This window comes from Sminthopsis crassicaudata, chromosome 5 (assembly GCF_048593235.1).
Source record: "Sminthopsis crassicaudata isolate SCR6 chromosome 5, ASM4859323v1, whole genome shotgun sequence".
NCBI lineage: Eukaryota > Metazoa > Chordata > Mammalia > Dasyuromorphia > Dasyuridae > Sminthopsis > Sminthopsis crassicaudata.
Window position 1 is genome coordinate 296,596,300 of NC_133621.1, and position 19,015 is coordinate 296,615,314.

A 19,015-nucleotide genomic window follows, 5' to 3' on the forward strand; every position below is an offset into this window, starting at 1 on the left:
TTGTGCCTCAAGGGTCATGGCAGGTGATTTAAGAGTGTTATATCCCCCAAATGCAGGTATAGACACATACCCACAGCTGACCCAGAGCCCAGGGCCCATACCCACTTCTGGCCTTAGGATTGTGTCCTGCCTCCGTGTCTCCCTTGGCACCTCATCCAGCACTCCCTGCAGACAGCTGGCAGAGTGGACTGTCAGGAACAGGGTCTGCTTGGTCAAGAAGGCACCAAAGTGCCTACAAAGATCTGTCTCCTAAGGAGCAGCTGACCCCACTAGAAAGAGTCCATAGAGTGACCCCCACAATGATGTAACAGAAGTCACCCAGGCAGCGACCTGCAGGTTGGGCCTTGAACCCAAACTGTGCTGCCATCCTCATGGTGACGAGGCAGGGCTGCCAGCAAGGATGGGTGAGCGCCCCTGGTGCCAGCCTGCCTAGTGCTTTGATAATTGGCAGAGTGCCTGACCAATATTTTATCCTTTAAGCCTCACAACAACCCTGGCAGGTACCTGCCATTACTATTCACTTTTCACAGATGAGAAAATGAGGCAGAAGTGAAATGACTTGTCCAGAGTCACACAGCTCGAAGGGATCTAGGGCAGGATTCCCTTTATGGCCTCTCATAAAGGCACTATGCCACCTATTTGATTAATCTTAGAGTGGTTTTCAGCAAAACTCCCAGAAGGGTGGGCAATAATAGCTGGCATTTGTATACCACTATGTGGTCACAGTGTACTTTACACTTATATGTATGGGTGGCACAAGGGAGATGCTCTCAATGCCCCTTAAAGTTTAGCAGTGTGAGATTGCTATTTCCCAAATAAAGCAAGAAAGGTCACAGAGGTCCTGAGCGACGGGCACAAGCCACGACTCCTCAGCCCCTGACCGTGGCCTATGTTGGGGCCCAGATGTGGGGCATGAGGATACGCAGATAGCCCTGGCATGACCAGGGGCTTCAGCCTGGCAGGATAGGACAGGAGGTGGAGAGAGCAGCTGCCTCACCAGTTCCCACAGCGTCCTCCCAACACATCTCACACTGCAGATAACGTTAGTATTGTGTGCATCTCACGCAGGACTGTCCACAGTCACACAGCTCATGAGAGCCTGGCATCCAGCCCCCATGCCAGCGTCAGGACCCTCTCCATCTCCCCACCTTCAGAATGTGAGGCCTTGGGCCTAAGCTCTCATGACTGTGAGGCTGGACACAGGAAGGACCATCAGAGCATTCATCCTGCCACACTCCCCACTCTGGGTGCTCGGAGTGCCTTAGGCGACCGGCCGGGCAGCGAGGTGGCCATGAGGAGTGACTGAAGTCTACGACCTGGTTTTTTTCAGGGAATGGTAGCCGTTTCTGGAAGTCTGTCGGTTCTTCTCGATTCCATCATTTGTGCTCTTGGTCCTCTGGCCTGCCTGACCACACAACTGCCTGAGCTGAATGGCTGCCCTAAGCAAGTTCTGGTGAGTCCTGCTGGGCTCGGGCACCACTGGAGGGAGGGAGATGCCCTGCTTAGAAGAGAACAGAAAACAGGTTTAGAAAGGAGAAGCCCAGTCAAGTGCCCCACTGATATGTGGTTGCTCTGGCCCACCTGTTCTTCCCCATCCATTTCCAGGCCTCCCTATCTCCCAAATAGGGATAAAGGGAACTCAAAGACGGTGTCCTCCAGCAGCATTATAACTCATAGGCCCTTCCCAGGGTCTCTGCTGACCCCCATTTCCCTATCTCTAATCCCTCCCCTGGGTCCTGCACTGACCCCCCCATTTCTACCTCCTCCTCAGAGCCCCTGCTGGCCCCATCCCCATCTTTTATCCCTCCCCAGGATCCATCACTTACCCCCTCCCCAAGGCCCCTGCTGGCCCTTCCCCATCTCTCATCCTTCCCCAGAGTTTTTCATTTACTCTCTTCCCCATCTTTGATCCCTCCCCAGAGTCTTTCACTTACCCCCTCCCCACCTCTAACCCCTCCCCAGGGCCCCTGCTGGGCCCTTTCCCCTACCCCCCCACCCCCCATCCCTGCTCTCCAGCACAGAGAGCTCCCCTGAGTCGAGTCCGTGCTCTCCCTCTGCAGTCGAATACTCTGGACAACATCGCCTACATCATGCCCGGACTCTGACAGCCAAGGATTCTGGGACCTGCCCTCTCCCTGCCCCCCTGCTGGCCCACGTGGACACAGACTGTTCTGGCGCCCTTTGCTGGCTTCTGGGTGTAGGTTTTAATGTTTTTAATACATGTACAATATATACATAGGATTGTAACTACCTACTTTTAACAATTTTATGGAACGTGAAGGCCCAGCCAAGGGGAGCCTTGGCTTAAATGTGGGTTTGGGTTTTTAATTTTGTTTTGCTTTGCTTTTCTCCGGTGGTGGATCAATCTGCCTTAAAATCAAAGAAACTTGGGGCCTGGGGGTTGTTCTGGGCGCCGAAGGCATCTCTTTTATGGACAGATAAAACGTGGTGGTTTTGTTCCGAGCCGAGTGTTGTCCCCCAGACCTATCATTGACCGTTTGCCTTATCTATCTTGCAGTGGGAAGTGTACGAGGGAAGAAAGGGATGGGAAGCGGGGAGAGAAAACACAGATCCTTTCAACTCGAGGTGACCATCTCCACTTCATGCCAGGTGGGAGATGACAAAGTCATTTCTATCTGGAGGGAAAGAACAGGTTTAGGCAAGGGATGACTAGCTCCTGGTCCCATCATTAGTCTGGATGGAGGCCCAGGGCCTCCTGGGAGGGCCCAGCCCATGGGTGCAGCACGCCAGACACCCTCCGGAGCTCCTCCTGGAACGCACTTGGTGGGATGCGCTGGCAGAGGGCTGGCGGCTCCAGGCCCGGGGCCTGAACTCCCCGAGGCCTCCGAGGGCCGCTGCTTCAGGTGCTCGGTGGCGGGAGAAGACATGGGTTTGCTCAGCAGGGCTCTCCCTCATCGGCCCATCTTCCAGGGTCTCCAAGCATGTCAGTGCTGAGTATTCTGCTCTCTGCTTACGAGGGAGCTACAGGAAAGCACTTGAGTCTTAGGTAGTTTTGTACATGTGTGTGTGTGTATGCGTGTGCGTTTTAATCATGTATATTTAACTCTTTAAAATCTGTTAGTTTTTAATTTATCCTGTAAATTTCTGTATATATAATTTAAATAACAAAAAAACCTCCACCAGCAGCAGCATGTGGAAGATTGAGATTGGTTAGATTTGTTCCTCTTCCAACCCCCTTCCTCATCCTCCCTCCAGGCTGCCCCAGCAACCCTAACACACCTGTAGCTTAAAGCATTTCTTGACAAAGAAGAATCATTCCTTTAGGATTTTGACTCCTCGTAGAAAATTGTGTGGGCTGTGCTGAAGATGAAGGGCTAAGGCGTGTGTATGTGGGGCGCGCGCGCGCGCGCGTGTTGTGCTGTGTGTGTGTGTGTGTGTGTGTGTGTGACTCTTAGCCTTGTTTCCACACAACTAGAATAATTTCACTTTCTCGTAGGAGAGAAAGCTGTTGAAGTTTGGGGGCCCGAGGTCTGCTTGAGTTAGGTTGGGCCTCTGTAGCCTGCCCCCTGGGGCTCCTTTCCCTGGGCTCCAGTCCAGCTGGCTCAGAGGAAATTCTCGGGGAGCCTCTGAGGTTCCCCCCATCACATAGCCATGCTATCACCAAGCTCAGCTTTGGACAGTCGCCAGGAGCTATGTGCACGCCCCCTCACCATTCAAAGCTGCTGTGCGGTTGAACCGAAAAACAGGGAGAAAAGGGAAGGGATGGGAAGTGGCGGGGTTGGCCTCCTGACCCAAAGCTTTGTTGCACACCAGTTTAAAAAAAAAAGAAAAGAAAAAAAAGCTTCCATTTTAACAAGGAGGGAACACTGAGACTTAGATCCAGAACCAGAAGAGGTTCCTTCTAAGTTGTCATTTTTAGAGTAAGGAAATTCTGATGTGGGCCCATTCTTTGTTTTTGTTTTGTTTTCAAAACCGAACCCCATTGTATTTGTATTTAAAATTTGTACACATTTGTATAATAATCTGTACCTTGTGGCATTTGGTACTATTAGAGGGAGAGCTTTGGATTCAGACCCACTTACAGTTTTTATATCATTGCTTTGGTTTGGTTTTTTAAACAAATCCTAGTGGTTTGGTCCAAATTCCATTCAAGTTGTATAAAGAAATAAAATTTTGTACTTATATATTAAAACAAAACCCACATTTTTAATATTTGGAGTATCGTCTCATCTGTTTTTATCCTGTGCTACAAAGCGATAGGTATTAGATTCTTTCAGGACTCACGCCATCCCCCAGTTCTCTTTCCCACTGAGAATTCCATCCCTCGGCCATTTTCCTGGCCCACCTCCACTTGTGCCGTCAGGTTTCACGTTGTGAGCGTACGTGTTCTCGTCTCCATGTGCCAAGGACAGGGATTTTAACTGTCTGGGGGAAGGGGCCTTGCTCACTAAAAATGCTTTAGTGCACTACTGCCCTAGTGCAAAGCACCTTGAATGATTAAGCTGAGCTCGGGGAGAGAGGGTGATCTGCCACTGACCCAGCTTAATGTCAGGGCCAGGATCCAAATGGTGATCTGCTGACAGTCACATTACTTGGCCCGTCTCTCCACATTACTTTCATGAGAGCTCTGGACCATGACTAGGAGGTCCCTTCCAAAGGGCCAGGCCCTGTAACTCCTCACTCCAACCTCCTTCCCCTGTTGCTTCTCTTTATGCTGAATAGCTGGTTGGTGCAACTGGAGACCAAAGCATCCTGACATCTGCCTCCCCCTCCCCAGGCCCGTGGTTGACAGAATGTTCCTGATGACCTCATTTAGGTCCTGCCGTATTAGTCATTGTCTAAACGGACTCCGTTCCTACCCCATCCCGGCTGGCTGCAGGGCGCCTCCTTCATCTTCCAGTGTTCATACTAATGGATTTCTTTCCTCCCTTCCTCAGCCTCATGCTAGAAATGCTCGACATGAACATTTCTTACAGACTCAATAGAGTAGCAATATCACAGGGCTGAGGGGAAGCGAGAGTGTGCCTTTATTTTCCCTGGAACTGTGATTTTTGAGGACTTCCCTCCTATCAGTGCAAACCAGCACCTTCCCTGCCCCTTAGGAGACTCATCTGGGGTCACAGGGAGCGTGTGTCCTAGGCAGGCTCTTTACGCAGGCCTTCCGGCTCTGAGGCTAGCTCCACCCACTAAGTCATCCCACTGCCCATGCCTTTGTCATCTGCTTAAATGAAAATCTGTTACTATTAATCTTCAAGGGCCATGAGATAATCCCTACCCTGGGAGAGCTAACATTCTACCGGCGGCAAGTAGAACACTCGCAGAAATCGTCACAAAGCGTTTTGTAGTGAGGGAGGCAGAGGGAAGGCCCTAGGAGGGAGCGGCTGAACCCCGCTATCTTCTTGAGAGAAGTGGGAGCTCTGGAGGTGGAGACAGAGGGAGTGCATCCCACCGCACAGAGACATGGGGGGAGGTTTGGGATCCAAGAGCAGCAGGGTCTAACTGACACAGAGAGGAGTCATCTGGGGATGCTGACAGTGAGGGATTCGGCGTTTGAACGATTTCCCTTCCTGGTCTCTCCATCAGCGGGTGTGGGAGCTGGCCAGAAGGCATTGATCAAACCACAAGTGGCTGTGGATCACCTCACTGGGCCCTAAAAGGGAAGTAGAAGGTTTAGCTCAGACTCTTTCTTCCTCCCTCATGGGAGGCACAGGGTAGCAGAGGGAGCCTCCACACATCCACGTCTTGTTGGTGAATTCGACAGCTGTTACGTGAGGGATGGGAAGTTTGTCAGAGGAGGCCCAAGGGGCGAGGGGCTGCTGGTTTCTGTGGGTGTGAGCTCCTTGAGACCAGAACTGTGCTGCTCTTTGCTTGATGTGGCCAGCACTTAGCACATCGCCACATAGACCCCCTATGGATGCTTGTTGACTTGACCCCTGGTGGAATCCTGGTTTCCCTCCAAACTCAGCCTTAGCTGTTGCCTCAGCTGCCAGTCTGCCCATTCCCCCGTGGACCTCATGTTCATCTTGTGTGTATCCTGCACATGTGCATGAGTCCACGTTGTGTCTCCTTCCCATCTCCCTGCCGCATGAGAACCTATGTCTCTGTATCCTGAGCTCCTGGGTCATTGGGAATCTACTAAAAGCCTCTGATTCATCAATTACCTGGTTCTGCCCACCCATCCACTTGTAGCTTATAAGTGGATGATTTACCTGGGGTCATCTCCAAGGGTCATCTAAAAATGCCCCTTCCCACATCCTCATCTCCTTAAAGGCATTTGGTGACATTTGAGTGGCTGTTTTGTGAGTAGAGAAATAGGGAAACAGAGCCAGTCACTTAGGGAGAATGAGGGGTAACCGAAGGCAGACCCCACAGCATGGCCCTGGTACTTCCAGAATTTTAAAAGGAGGGCTTTTCATCCCTTTGGTCACTCCCACTGAGGCAAGAATTCTATCAACCAATCATTAAGTGCCTACTGTATGCCAGATCCTGTCCTGAGCCCTGGGGATTCAGAAAAGGCAAAAGTAGTTCCTGCCCTCAAGGCGCTTACAATCTAATGAATTGCCCAACATGTTTAAAAGAAAAAAAGTTTCAGTCTTATCAGCGAATGGAGTACCCAGACCACAAGATCCCAGATCCCCTTAAGTATTGGAAGACATCAAGCTTAGAAAGGGAAGAGCGGCCTTGAATCCCAGACTGCCCTTCAGTCGCGTCATGACGTGGAGATGGAGAGAGCCAAGAGCTGGGAGATGCGGGCTCAAGTCCGGACCACCACGAACTAGCTGTGCAACCTTCCTCTGACCCTCCTTTTCCCCAAAATGGAAGAAAACGAGCAGCCACCCGAGGGCCATGGTGGCTAAAAAGTGATAGGATGTGATTAGACAGGAATATGGCTTCCCCATAAGAAAAGATGCAGACAGTGAGCGATGATTCTGAGAAAGCAGAAGCCCAAAGAGCGATGGGTGGAGAGAGAGAAACCACACAAAACTCCTGCAAACAGCCAACAACGCTGAGCCTCCTTGTTGGAAACTCAGCACCCACCATCAGCCAACAGCAGGGCAGAATTAATTACAAGGAAGCCAGCTCGACCATCTTTTTAATCATCTTTTTTCCTTGTCTAGAGGATGGGTTGGCAAACTGGGGCCTGTTTTTTACAGAGCTAAGGATGGTTCAGAGCCCTGGGCCATAATTTGCCAACCCCCGATCTATGGGATCGGGCCTCAGAGGTTCTAGTGCAAGCCCTTCAAGCCAAGAGAAATGGTTTGTCCAGAGTCACCGATAATGGGCACCGGAGATAGGATTTGAACTCGGGACCTGTGAACCCAGAAGAGGAGCTCTCTCCACATGCCTCTTGAGGGAGGCATGTTCTCTCATTTTATTTTCAGTCAGTTGGTTGATATGTTTGTTCTGTGATTTGTTGGGGAGTTCCATTGTGTTTCTGGGGCTTTATCAGGGTCAATCTTTGCTTTGCATAGCTCCATGTCTCTTAATGGAAGTGAAAGCAGAATTCATCAATGACATGAACATCTCTGAGACTCTAGCTTTTGTACATTGTTCCTCCGTCTTCCCCCAAACCAGACAGAAGCGAGAAGGCAGCCCCAGCGTGGTGTGAAAATGTGCTCTGTACTTCCTTCCAGGCCAGGAAAGGACTTGGGCAAACGACAGCCGTGTCCCTCGTTAGAATGTGACTTCTTTTTCTCTCTGCATCCCTAGAACGTTCGTTCATTCCTCTCTGGGCTTCGGTTCTTCTTCTAATAATGTCTGCCTACCTCACGGGGTTAAGGGTATGGTGTTATGGAATCAGAAGATCTGAATCGAGTCTCCTCTTGGCTTCTCAGCTAACCGGGCCATTTTTGGCGACCTCGGTGTCCTCATTTGTAAATTAAGGGCATGGGACCTCACTCAAAGCAGCTCTCGGCATCTCAAACATAATAGCCCATTAAGGTGGCGGAGTACTTTCCCGACCATGACCCTCCAAGTTAAAGCTCAGGTATTATGCCCATTTTACCGAGGGGGCAGAGAGGCTCAGGAGGATTATCACTCCCGGCTTACGGCTAGCACAGCAGCCGCATCATTACTAAAGCTCCTTTAATGGCTGTGGTGGACATCAGATCGGAATGGAAAAGCACTCTGAAAATTCCAAGGCCTACGTAAGGCCCTAGCACCCTATGTCAGGTCTTTCCTGATCCCCCAATAACTTTGTATATGTTTTTATTCACTCGTCGATGTGCGTTCTCTCCCGTTTCCTCTCTCACGGTAGAATGTAAACCCATTGAGGGCACAGAATGCTTCCGTTTTTACTTTGTATCCCCACGACCTGGCACACAGTAGGTGTTTAATAAATGCTTGTTGAATTGAACCATCACAGTAACTAATACTTTTATAAAAAGCACTTTAAGGTTTCCTCTGAGGCCTGAACAGATTTCACCTTCTATTGCAGTCTTCAAAAATCACACAATTGTAATCAGTGAATACTTCACACCAATAACAATAAAGAAAACTTCCATTTTTATGACTTTGGGTTTATCGCATCTTCCTAATAACTGTGGCACACCTATAAAAGGGTCCTTAGCTCCGTTTCCCAGATGAGGAACCCGAGGCACAGAGAGGTCAAACAGGTCCTAACTGGGAGCCCGCCCGCCCGCCCTCTTGCCAAGTGGCCCCGTCCCGGGGAGTTCCAGTTCCTGGCTCTTCCTTCTTTTGTGAGAGCAGACACATAGGCTTGCTGGAAAGGCCCAGCCCAGGAAGCAGGGGCCTCTGGGAGGATGACGAATGGGCTCATGGTGCCAGTCCTGGCCGGAGAGGAAGGGTGGGGGAGGTGACTTCACCGAGGGAGCCGTAATGTAATTTAACCAGGGCCGACAGCAACAGGAAAACCAGTCCAGCTGTGAGCCAGAATTATTCACCTTTGCAGACAGAAACCCAGGGCAGATGGACTTGCTTAAGGTCACACTGCAAGTTAGCAGAAGGGTTGGGTCCCTAGGACCGCTTCCCCGATGGGGGGGAGAGGTAGGAGCGTCCCTAAGGGGGGGGAGGGGGTTGGCCAGCTGCCAGGGGGCCGGGGTGGGGAGACAATGCCCCAGGTCAGACAGGCAGCCCTCTCAAGCCCTGCATTTACTGAGTGCCCACTGTGTACCAAGCTTCTTGGAAACGACAACATCGAGGACCCCAGATGTGGGGTGACAGAGGGGGCGGCACAAGGTCCTGCAGGTCACCGTAGTCTGCATGTTGTCTCTCAGCATTTGATGGGGAGCTCCTCGAGGGCTTTCTTGGTATCCACACTGTGCCTGGCAAATAGGAGGTGCTTAATAAATGCCCCCTGACCCACAGAGCACTAAGAGATGAGTAGAACCCGGGTACCTGATTCCAAGCCCAGCCCCTTGCTGTTTTCCACTGCCCCTCCCCCGCTCCATCCTTATGGAGAAACTGAGGCAAGAAGAGCCCATAGGGAGCATTTGGTCACACTCCTTTTATTTTTATTTATTTTTTCCCACATATGTATTTTTTTACATGCACATTAGCTTTTTAAATACACATTTCTTTATGAATCATGTTGGGACAGAAAAATCAGAACAAAAGGGATTCTCCACGACAGAAGAAGAAAAAAGTGAACATAGCGCTCGTTTTGTTTTTTCACAGGTGCCCAAGGTGCCAAGCCTTACAAAGCACCAGATGGCCTAAATATTCCGAAAATCCAGGCCAATGACCCATTGTACAGATGAGCAAACTGAGGCTGGGCGGCAACCGGTGGCTTCGGGCAAGCCCCGCCCCCTTTCCGGGCCTCAGCCGTAAAATGGAGGGTGGAGCTGGAGGAGAAGGGCGGCCCCTACAGTTCGCGATTAGGGGAGAGGAGGGGAGGAGGGAGTTCCCCAGATAATCTCCGATAATCGGAGGAGGAGGGTGAGGGGGTAAGAGCCCCCCCCCCCCGCCCCCGCAACCGCAGCTAAGAGCGCAGTGACGTCAGGACGCTGACGCTCCAGCTGAAAGGGCCTGCCCTCCTGCCTCCCGACTCGGGTCGGTGATTGGCACGTCACGGGGCGGGGCCTGTGGTTACGCCCCCGGCCGGCGGCTCCAAAAGGAGGCTGGTCACGTGACGGCCCCGCGGCCGTGGCAGTTGCTGTCAGCTGATCCCTTGGGTTCGGAGGTGTGGCAGCGGCGACCATGGATTTTCTCCTAGGGAACCCGTTCAGCTCCCCTGTGGGGCAGCGCATCGGTAAGTGCCTCGCGCGTCCCAGCCTCCCCGACGCTGGCCTCCGCCCCCCGGGACCCTTCGGGTTCGAATCCCCTGCTCTTGGGGACTCGGGGGATCCTCCCCCCTCGCGCTCCCGAGAGCGCAGAACGACAAGGTCTGTGAGCCAATAGAAAGCATCCCTGTGATGACTAGCGGGAGCCGCGGCCTATAGACTGCGTGCGGGCGGGCTCCCGAGACCGCGGCTTATCCAATCAGCGCCTGAATAGGTACCCGGAGCCGGGCAGAAAGTTTTCTCTCTTAAAGAGCCCGCAGCGTCCCCGCCCCCGGGAGTCAGGGGCTCCGGGCGCCCGCGTTGCGTCTTCCCCGGGGGTCTACCACTGGGACGGGGGCGTAGGAGCGCCCGGCACTCGTGACCCGGGCGGAGCGGGAGCCGCGGCGCGGAAAGGGGCTTCCGAGGCGGCGGACCTGAGCCTTCACAACCAGGCGTGAGGAGGGGCGGCCAGGGTGAAGGCTGGAGTGGGGGAGAGGCCCGCGGGGCAGGACACGCGGGGGAGAGCAGGCCGCGAGGAGGCACAGTCCTCCAGGGAAGCCTCAGAGGTGTCCGCGGTACACGGAGCGCGGGCTGGGAAAAGCATTTCCTCAGGTCGGGGGCAGCACTCCCACCCAGCCCTCCGCCCCGCGGTCACGCCCTCACCCGAGCCCCGGAGCTCAGGCTTCCTGAGGGTCGGCCGAGGGAGCTGTCCTCTGCCCCGCCCCCCACTCCGCGCGTCTCGGGAGGAGGAGGAGCCTGGCAGGCGCCCAGTAGGGCAGCACTGACTCCGAACCAGCGACTGCCTTTGACACTGACCAAAACTCCGAGGGGACTAAGGAGCCGGTGTAACTGGAGTTTCTTTGGCCCTCTGACATTCCCGAGGGCCTCGTGGGCTGCAGAATCCGGTTCTTACCGCGCCCGGTTCTTAGGGAAGGCCGCAGACACTCGGGGGTTAGATGGTGGCCAAGGCCCCAACCTAAAAGCACACGGCACTTTGCTCTGCACACAGTGGGCCTGGAAGGCCTCATTAGCCCAGTGCTCTGCACACAGTGGGTCTGGAAGGCCTCATTAGCCCAGTGCTCTTCACACAGTGGGTCTGGAAGGCCTCATTAGCCCAGTGCTCTGCACATAAGCTCACAGGTCCTTACTAATTCAATGGACTACCCATAACAGGCCCATAAGCCCTTATTAATCCAGTGGTCTGCACTTAGTAGGCCCATAAGCCTTTCTAACCCAGTGGTCTGCACATAGTAGGCCTGCAAGTCTATACTGTTGTGGTGTTCTGCACATAGTAGGCCCATAAGCCATCACTCATCCAGTGGTCTGACTTAGTGTCCCCGAGAAACATTTGTTGACTAGTCCAGTCATTCCGATATTCTCTTGGAGGAGGAATGAGCACTAACCTGTTCACCCCATATCCCCTGTTGGCCCAAGGCCATCTTCTTTGGGGAGGAAAGTCCAAATTTGGCCCGAAACTGAAACGGTTTTCCCTCGACCTGCGGGCCCAGGACTTCTTCCAATGAGTTGCTCTCCTTGGGTCTGTGCTGATCATGGAACAAGGATACTTGTATCCGTTCCAGATTTTTTTTGACATTCATTTTATTTTTTGTAATTCAATAACAATAATAGCAATAACAATACTTTTTGCAATTCAATAATAATAATAATACTCAAATAAAGCAGTTGTTTTATACTCATTTACTGGCCCAAGCAGGCAGACTCGAATATGCTCTTCTCTAACAGATGACTCTTCCGGCCCGTGGGATGCACATGATCCCCGAACTCCCCATCTCCGCAGGCTGGCAAATATCGTTTAGTTAATGCTAACCTTCCTGGCCCGTCCACGGGCCCCTTCACCAAGGCAACGGCCGGTGGGGAGACGTCTCCAGATTAATCAGTAATCCCTTGTGGTTACGTCTGGTGGTCATCTAAGCATTTTCTGAGTACTGTCCAAGGACGGGTGCTGCTAGCACCAAAGCATAGGGCCAAGAGACAGACTGCAGTTCAGGAATCCTCTTTCCCAGCTATGGGACCTCCTGGAGAATTTCGGGGGCAGAATAAACAAGATTTGAAGCTTCCACCTCGCTTTCATTCTGTTCTGCTTCCTGCCTATGTAACATTAGGCAAATCGTCTGCTTCTCTGTGCCTCAGTTTCCTCGTCTGTGAAATGGGCCTAATAAAAGCATCTCCCTTCCAGAGTTATGAGGCTCAAACAAGATATGTGTAAAGCACTCTGCAAACACTAAAGAGCTATAGAAAGGCCAGCTATTCTTACTGCTTGCAGTACTGAGCTGTGGCCCCCATCAGTTCCTCACTGGTCTAAATGTCCTTCTTCCCCTCTCCTCTTGTATCACCCCAAGATAGAAGGTAGGTTGCTCATGGACTGGTTAAAGGTAAATGTGGGAAGCAGAAGAAAAAGACTACACAAGTGTCAGATTACAGAGCAGAGAAATCTCGAACTAAATAATTCCCAGGATACAGCATAATACGATGGAAAGAATATTGCCTCTGGAGTCCGAGGTCCTGAGTTCAAATTCAGCCTCTGACTCTGCTTGTGTGATCTCGGACGTGTCACTCTGTGGACCAGTTCTCCTTTATCCGCCCAGTAAGATGGTCGGACACCTCTTCCATCTCGGGAGCTCTGGACTCCATGGGCAGCTCAGACTTCCTAGGTCACGCCATCTGGCACTGGCACCTGACCTCACAGCCTGCTGTCCCCACCATCTTGCCTCAGGGAAAAATCCAGCTCAGTAATTCCTTCCTCACTTGGCCCGCTGCCACAGTCTTGAGGTGCCCTCCTGGCAGCTCCCACCTATTTCTGAAGCCAGTACCTCCAGTGGCCATTAGTCGCCCACATCTGGAAGCCTCCACCCAAACTGACTGAGTCACAGATTGTCTTTGCCTGCCTTCTCTTTAAAAAAAAAAAAAAAAAAAAAAAAACCTTTAGGGAAACTTTTCATATATATATATAGGTTTTTAATACATAAAGAAGTAGATAAGGGAATAAATATTTATTAAGCACCTACTATATCCCAAGCACTGTGCCAAACACTACAAATGTTAAATCTTTGATCCTCACAACCCTGGGAGGTATATACTGTTATGATCCCTTTTTTCCACTCGAGGAAACTGAGGCAAACAGGTTAAGTGACGTGACCAAAGACACACAGCTAGACCAGATGTGAATTCAGAGTTTCCTGAGCCTAGCCATTGTGCCACCTAGAGACAATGCCCAACAGCAACAAGGAAATGGTCATTTCTTCACCATTTCACTAGACGAAAGGAAAAGGAGATTCTGGAGAAATCTTTTATGGAAAGTGAGATATTCATAAAAGCAGAGTTCACCGGAGGCAGTTGTGGGATTTTGTATCATATATTTACAGCTGGCAGAGATCTCTTCTGGAGACCGTCTTATCCAGCCTCTCCCCCCGTTGTGAATCCCTAATGTGGCGTCCTGCAGCCTCTGCCTGAACATCTTATAAAGAGGGCCTCACTGACTCCTGCCTGAGTTGGCCTGTTGCGCTATTGAGAGCTTAAATGATTCAAGTTTTCTCTCCCACTAAAATGAGCTTCTCTAGAGTTTCAGCACATTGCCTCCAGGACCACATCTCTACCCTTTCCTGTGTGGCCCTTCCAGTACTGGAAGATATATCTCTCATCCTCTGCCTGTAAGCACTGTGAAGGAAGGAACTGTCTCATTTTAACAAAAAATCCCTAGAACTTAGCACATAGCAAATGCGTAGTAAACATTTGCTTAATTTCCTTCTCCAAAATAACTCCCTGGGAATCCTACGCATCCGATTATAGTCCTTCCATTTTTCCCTAATGGTTGAGTGGGAAGGGCAAGAACAAAAATGGTTTCTGGTCTTGCAAGCCTGGTTTGGGTAGATCGTATTATTGATAGGATTCGGGAAACAAGACCTACCTGCTTAAACAGAAAGACGGTGTCACCCTTTGGGAGGAATGTTTAGATGGAAAGATGACGGAGTCTTTGGGGAATGTTTCAGTGGAAAAGGGTTGGAGCTCCATCTTGGGAATGTTCAGTTTCGGATTAGTGGGACAGTGAAGTAGTGTTTTCCCCTGAGCAAATGCAAAGGTGGAAATGAAGATTTGGGAATGATCTAGTTCCTTTGGGAAAGGACTGCCATTTTTTTTTTTTTTTAAATCTAGAATCCAATGAAATTGGGAGTTAAGGAACTAGAAGAAGCTGGCTGGGTAGAGAGAACATCAACAACTGGAACAGAGCAGGCAAAGCTAGTTAAGGGAATCATAAATAATCTGGACTTTTAAAATAATAATAGACTGTTTTGAGATCTTGTGGTTTTCTGCCATTGAGTCCTGCCTCCTGTGTCCCTCTCTCTTCCCTCTCAGGGAGGCGTAGTTTAAAATAATTTTAATATGGGAAAGGGTGCAGCTAGATGGCACAGTGGATAAAGTCTGAAATCAGGAGGATCTGAGTACAAATCTGCAAAACACTTATTAGCTGTGTGACCTTCACCACATCACTTAACCATAATTGCCTCATCCAAAAGAGAGAGAGGAAGAGGAAGTGAAGAGAAAAAGAAAAAAAAATCAGCAAAAGCAGTCCACACGACCAAAAACCTACCGTTCTGCTCAGTATTCCACACCTGCAGTCCCCAGAATTGGGGCAGATGGGAGGGAACCAGGGGAGATGTCTTCTCATATATCTTCTTTGAATTCAGGCCTCTATTTTTGCAGCATCCAGTTACAGTTGTTGTGTGCTTGTTAGCTGCCTTTTTTGAAGAAACCCCAGTGTCTCATTTGGATAAAACCTAGGTGGGACCTGATAGAAAACTTCCAAGAGTTTGAAGGGCCACCATTTAGGAGTGAGATTAATTCTTTTGACCCCAGAGGACAGGAATAGAGATAGGGTGGAAGTTGGAGAAGGTAGATTTTACAGAAGTGGAACAAGTAGGTGAGAAGAGCTGGTTTTTCAGCCCCTCGGGCTGGAATCTTAGCAAAGGGATTTTTAGTGTCCTAAGAGATGAAGTGAATGGCTTCTGGGTCCTTCCTGTCAGTGATATTCCCAATCACACTAATGAGGGAATACCTCAAGAACTAGGCAAAATGATAACAAAATTCATTTGGAGGAGCAAAAGATCTAAAAGATCAAGAGCAACAATGACAAAAGGAAGGAAGCTCACTTCTGGTCCTTATATTATAAAGCAACATTTAGAAGCGGATCGCTGGAACAGAACGACCAGCAAAGAATCGGGAACAATTGATAACTCTTTCTTCCCCCTAAAAAAAAAAAAAGAAAAGAAAAGAAATTTACCTGAAAAACTCTCTACTTGACATGAACTGGTAGGAAAACAGGAAAACCATCTGGCAGAAATTTACAACCATACACCACATTAAACAGCCTGGGTAGTAAAGGCTGTATTATAAAGCAGAAGAGATCCAGAGCAGGTATCTCTCACAGGTTCCCCTTGCTCCCCCTCTCCCTCCTCCCCTTCCTCCTCTTTCCCCTCCTCTTTCTCCTCCTCCTCCCCCCCTCCTCCTCTTCCATTGGGGTTAAGTGACTTGCCCAGGGTCACACAGCTAGGAAGTGTTAAGTGTCTGAGGTCAGATTTGAACTCGGGTCCTCCTGAATTCAGGGCTGGTGCCCTATCCACTGCGCCACCTAGCTACCCCTCCCCCCAGTTCTTAACCCCCTATGAGATTCTATGGTAAAGACAGAGTCTGGTGGGTTCCTCACAGCCTGACGCAAGTTACTGAATGTCTTTTGTCTCAACCCAACATTGAAACAGATAGAATCCCTGCCCTTCCTACCCGAGAGTATCACAGAACAGAGGGGAACAATGGCCGTGAAAAGGCCAGTGGGACTGGCGGCAGCCCAAAGGAGGCACGTGAGAGGCGTTCAGTGAGTGCCGGCTGAACGAAATGAGGGCCCTTCTAGAGTGGGGCCTGGAAAGGTAGGGCAAACTGAGACAGGGCTGAAAGGCAGAAGAGGGAGGCTGGGCCTGGGTGCTTCAAAGCAGTCTAACCCAGAGAGCTGTCGAGGTGCAGAGAAAGTCAAAATCAGACAGACAGGAGAGAGGAGAGGCAGGGACAGAAAGAGGGGAAGAGAGAAAGAGATGGAGGAAGACAGAAAGGGAGGGAGAGAGGAGAGGCAGGGACAGAAAGAGAGTGAAAGGAAGAAGAGAGGAGAGAAAGAGAGGGAGGGAGAGAGAGAGAGAAGGAGGGAGGGACAGAGCCAGAAAAGGAAAGAGAGAGGAGAAGCAGGGACAGAAAAAGAAAAAGGAAGGAGGAAAAAGAGACAGAAAGTGAGGGAAGGAGAGAGGAGAGAAACAGTAAGGAGAGAGGGACAGAAAGATAGATAAGGAGGAAGGGAGAGGAGAAGAGAGACACAGATACAGGGTGGGGGGGGGTGGAGAGGAGGATTGTATAAGTAAAGACAGGAACTCAGGGGCCCAGGAAGCCTTATGAAAACAGGAGAAACAGGATATTTGAAGGGAGGAAGGAGTTGTAGTTTTGTAGAAAGAACACAGTTCTTGGATTTGGGGCAACCTGGGTGTGAGGGCCTCCTCACCCATCCCTAGCAGATTATGGGAAATCATCTCCTGTCCCTGGGTGTTCCTTTTCTGATGGGGTTGCCTTTTTTTTTTTTTTTTATTCATTTTTTAAAACCTTTGAGTTCCAGATTCTCCCCCTCCCTGCAGCTCTCCCTTGCTCATTGAGAAATGAAGGACTTGTGGAGTTATGCAAAACAGTTTTTTTGTTTATTTGGGGCATTCATTTTTTAAATGTTGAGTTGGGAGGAACATTGTAAGGAATTCTCCAGTGGGTCTGGAAGCTTCTTCTTCTTCTTCTCTCCACCAACACAGACTCCCCCATCCCAGGCTGCCCATTCTGGGCCTCTCTTGTCCACATCCTACCATAAGTTGGAGGAGGGGATGTGCCACAGTGACGAGGGGCCTTCCTTCCTTTCTCCTGACATCATGAAGCTTTGAGGGAAGCGCTATTTTAAAAAAGTGATGGTGGCTTTCAGTATGAATACTTGAACTGTGCCAGACAGTTCCCAGGTTCTCCTTCCAAATGAGAGCTGCCCCAGGATTTCTCCCAAGATGCTCAGCATGACCCAACGTTATTAGGAAATTTCCGTTCACTGGAAACCGAACTCACATATGGCTCATCTCTATCCTGGGACTTCGGTGGTTCTGGTGTTATCCCTGTTTTACAGATGAGACAACCGAGGCTCAGAGAAGGGCTTTTCCCTGAAGTTCCAGAGCTACGAAAGCAAAGACACGAGCCCAAGCCTTTTGGACCCTTACCCCTATCTGTAGGAGAGCTGTCCCCATATTTGAAACCTCCAGGTCATCTTTTCTCAGGCATGACAGCCACCGTTTCCCCAGAGCTCTCGTAGCTCGATGAGCCCAGCCTGTGGCCGAGTCCACAGTTCCTCTTTGTAGCTCCGCTGAGGTCCCCCCCTTCCAAGTTTGATTCAGAAGCCAGAATTCAGCTTGTTAACCAGTAACTTTCCAGCCTCCCTCCCCCTAGGAGACCCCTGTGTCTCAGAGAAGAGGAAAAGTGAGGGTTTGGAAAGAGGCAGAGAGACAGCGGGGCCGTGTTGGAGTTTGGAAGGGGCCACTCAGCTTGGGCCCGGCCCCAGAGAGCAGAACCCAGGGCCGGCGGATGACATGTGCAGAGCCATCAGGGAAGAGTTTCTAAAAATGACAGCTATTTAAAAGGGCAGTCTGCTGCTTCTAAAAGGCAGTGAGGTGCCCCTCACTGGAGGTATCCAAGAAGAAGCTAGATAGCCACTGGAGAGGCTTCTTATTCTGGATGAATGAGGTCAAGGTCACTGCTCATTGGTCACTTATGTGTATCCAGGGAACACCCAGTAAGACATACCTTCAGCCCCAGAACTGTTGGGGGGAGGTAGCAAGCAAAAGAGGGGATGATCTCATTTGCCGAGTCCTGTGATTATGGTGTACTAGGGCCCTTCCTGCGGCTTCGGAAGAGAATGAATCATGCTGTTCCAGCAATCCCAGGGCCGGAGGGGAGGGCCCAGCCTCATAGACCGCCGACTGTAGGAAAGTAACTGCTGCACATCCAGAGCTGGGGGCCTGTGGGGTTAGCGGATGGACTGAGCTGATGGGAGTACTTGGGGAGAGCTCCCAGAAACCTCCCCGGGGTGAGAGTGCAGGAAGGAGCAGACATCCAAGTTCAGAATGAAAATCAAAATTGGTTTTCAAAAAGTAGAAGAAACTCTGGATTTTTAGAGCTTGAAGCTTCCTTCAGAAATTATTCGTGGCCACCCTCCTCATTTTACAGGAAGGGAAACTGAGGCCTGAAAGAAGCAGGGCCAGAGTTGAATGATCCTAGATGAGGCAGCTTTATTAAAGTCAGGATTCTAATCCAGTGCTCTTTCCATCAGGCCACACTGCCTGATCCAGATCAGCTACAATCTTTTGCCTTTGAAACTTGGGAATAACCAAAGTCTGTCTTTTGGGAGTGACCCCGGGAAGTGCCATTGTTGCTGCCACCGGTGTATAAAGAGTTTTACAAACATCTTGTCTGACCCTCAGAACGAGGCTGTGACAGGTATTTTGCAGATGAGGAAACTGAGACTCAGCGAAGGTCTTTTCAATTCTTTGTCCAGTGCCTGCAGAACTTCCCCTGTGCCGGAGAGCCCAAGCCGTCTTGCACCCAGATTCACACAGGGCTTGGGTTTCACACCATGAGATCAAGAAGTTTCCAAGACTAATCTCATCTTGGGAATCTGACCTTGAGTAAGACTGAGTGAATAGGCTTTGTTCTTCCCCGTTGGGGCAGAGGAAGGAGCAAATCCAGGATTTTCTCTGCCTTTC

The 19,015-nt window shown here is 50.5% G+C and overlaps 2 protein-coding genes across 7 annotated transcripts in view; both read left to right on the forward strand.

Moving 5' to 3' along the window:
* HMGXB4 (HMG-box containing 4) overlaps positions 1 to 3,146 on the forward strand; it is a 31,018-nt gene extending 27,872 nt beyond the window's left edge. For all 5 annotated transcript variants that reach the window (XM_074271521.1, XM_074271524.1, XM_074271523.1 and 2 more), the window contains 2 exons: positions 1,331 to 1,453; positions 2,061 to 3,146. In XM_074271521.1, coding sequence (XP_074127622.1) covers positions 1,331 to 1,453; positions 2,061 to 2,105 — 168 coding nt within the window. In that variant the 3' untranslated portion in view covers positions 2,106 to 3,146. The remainder of the gene's footprint in view (positions 1 to 1,330; positions 1,454 to 2,060) is intronic.
* A 6,882-nt stretch (positions 3,147 to 10,028) lies between these two features.
* TOM1 (target of myb1 membrane trafficking protein) overlaps positions 10,029 to 19,015 on the forward strand; it is a 47,753-nt gene continuing 38,766 nt past the window's right edge. For both annotated transcript variants that reach the window (XM_074271525.1, XM_074271526.1), the window contains exon 1: positions 10,029 to 10,171. In XM_074271525.1, coding sequence (XP_074127626.1) covers positions 10,120 to 10,171 — 52 coding nt within the window. In that variant the 5' untranslated portion in view covers positions 10,029 to 10,119. The remainder of the gene's footprint in view (positions 10,172 to 19,015) is intronic.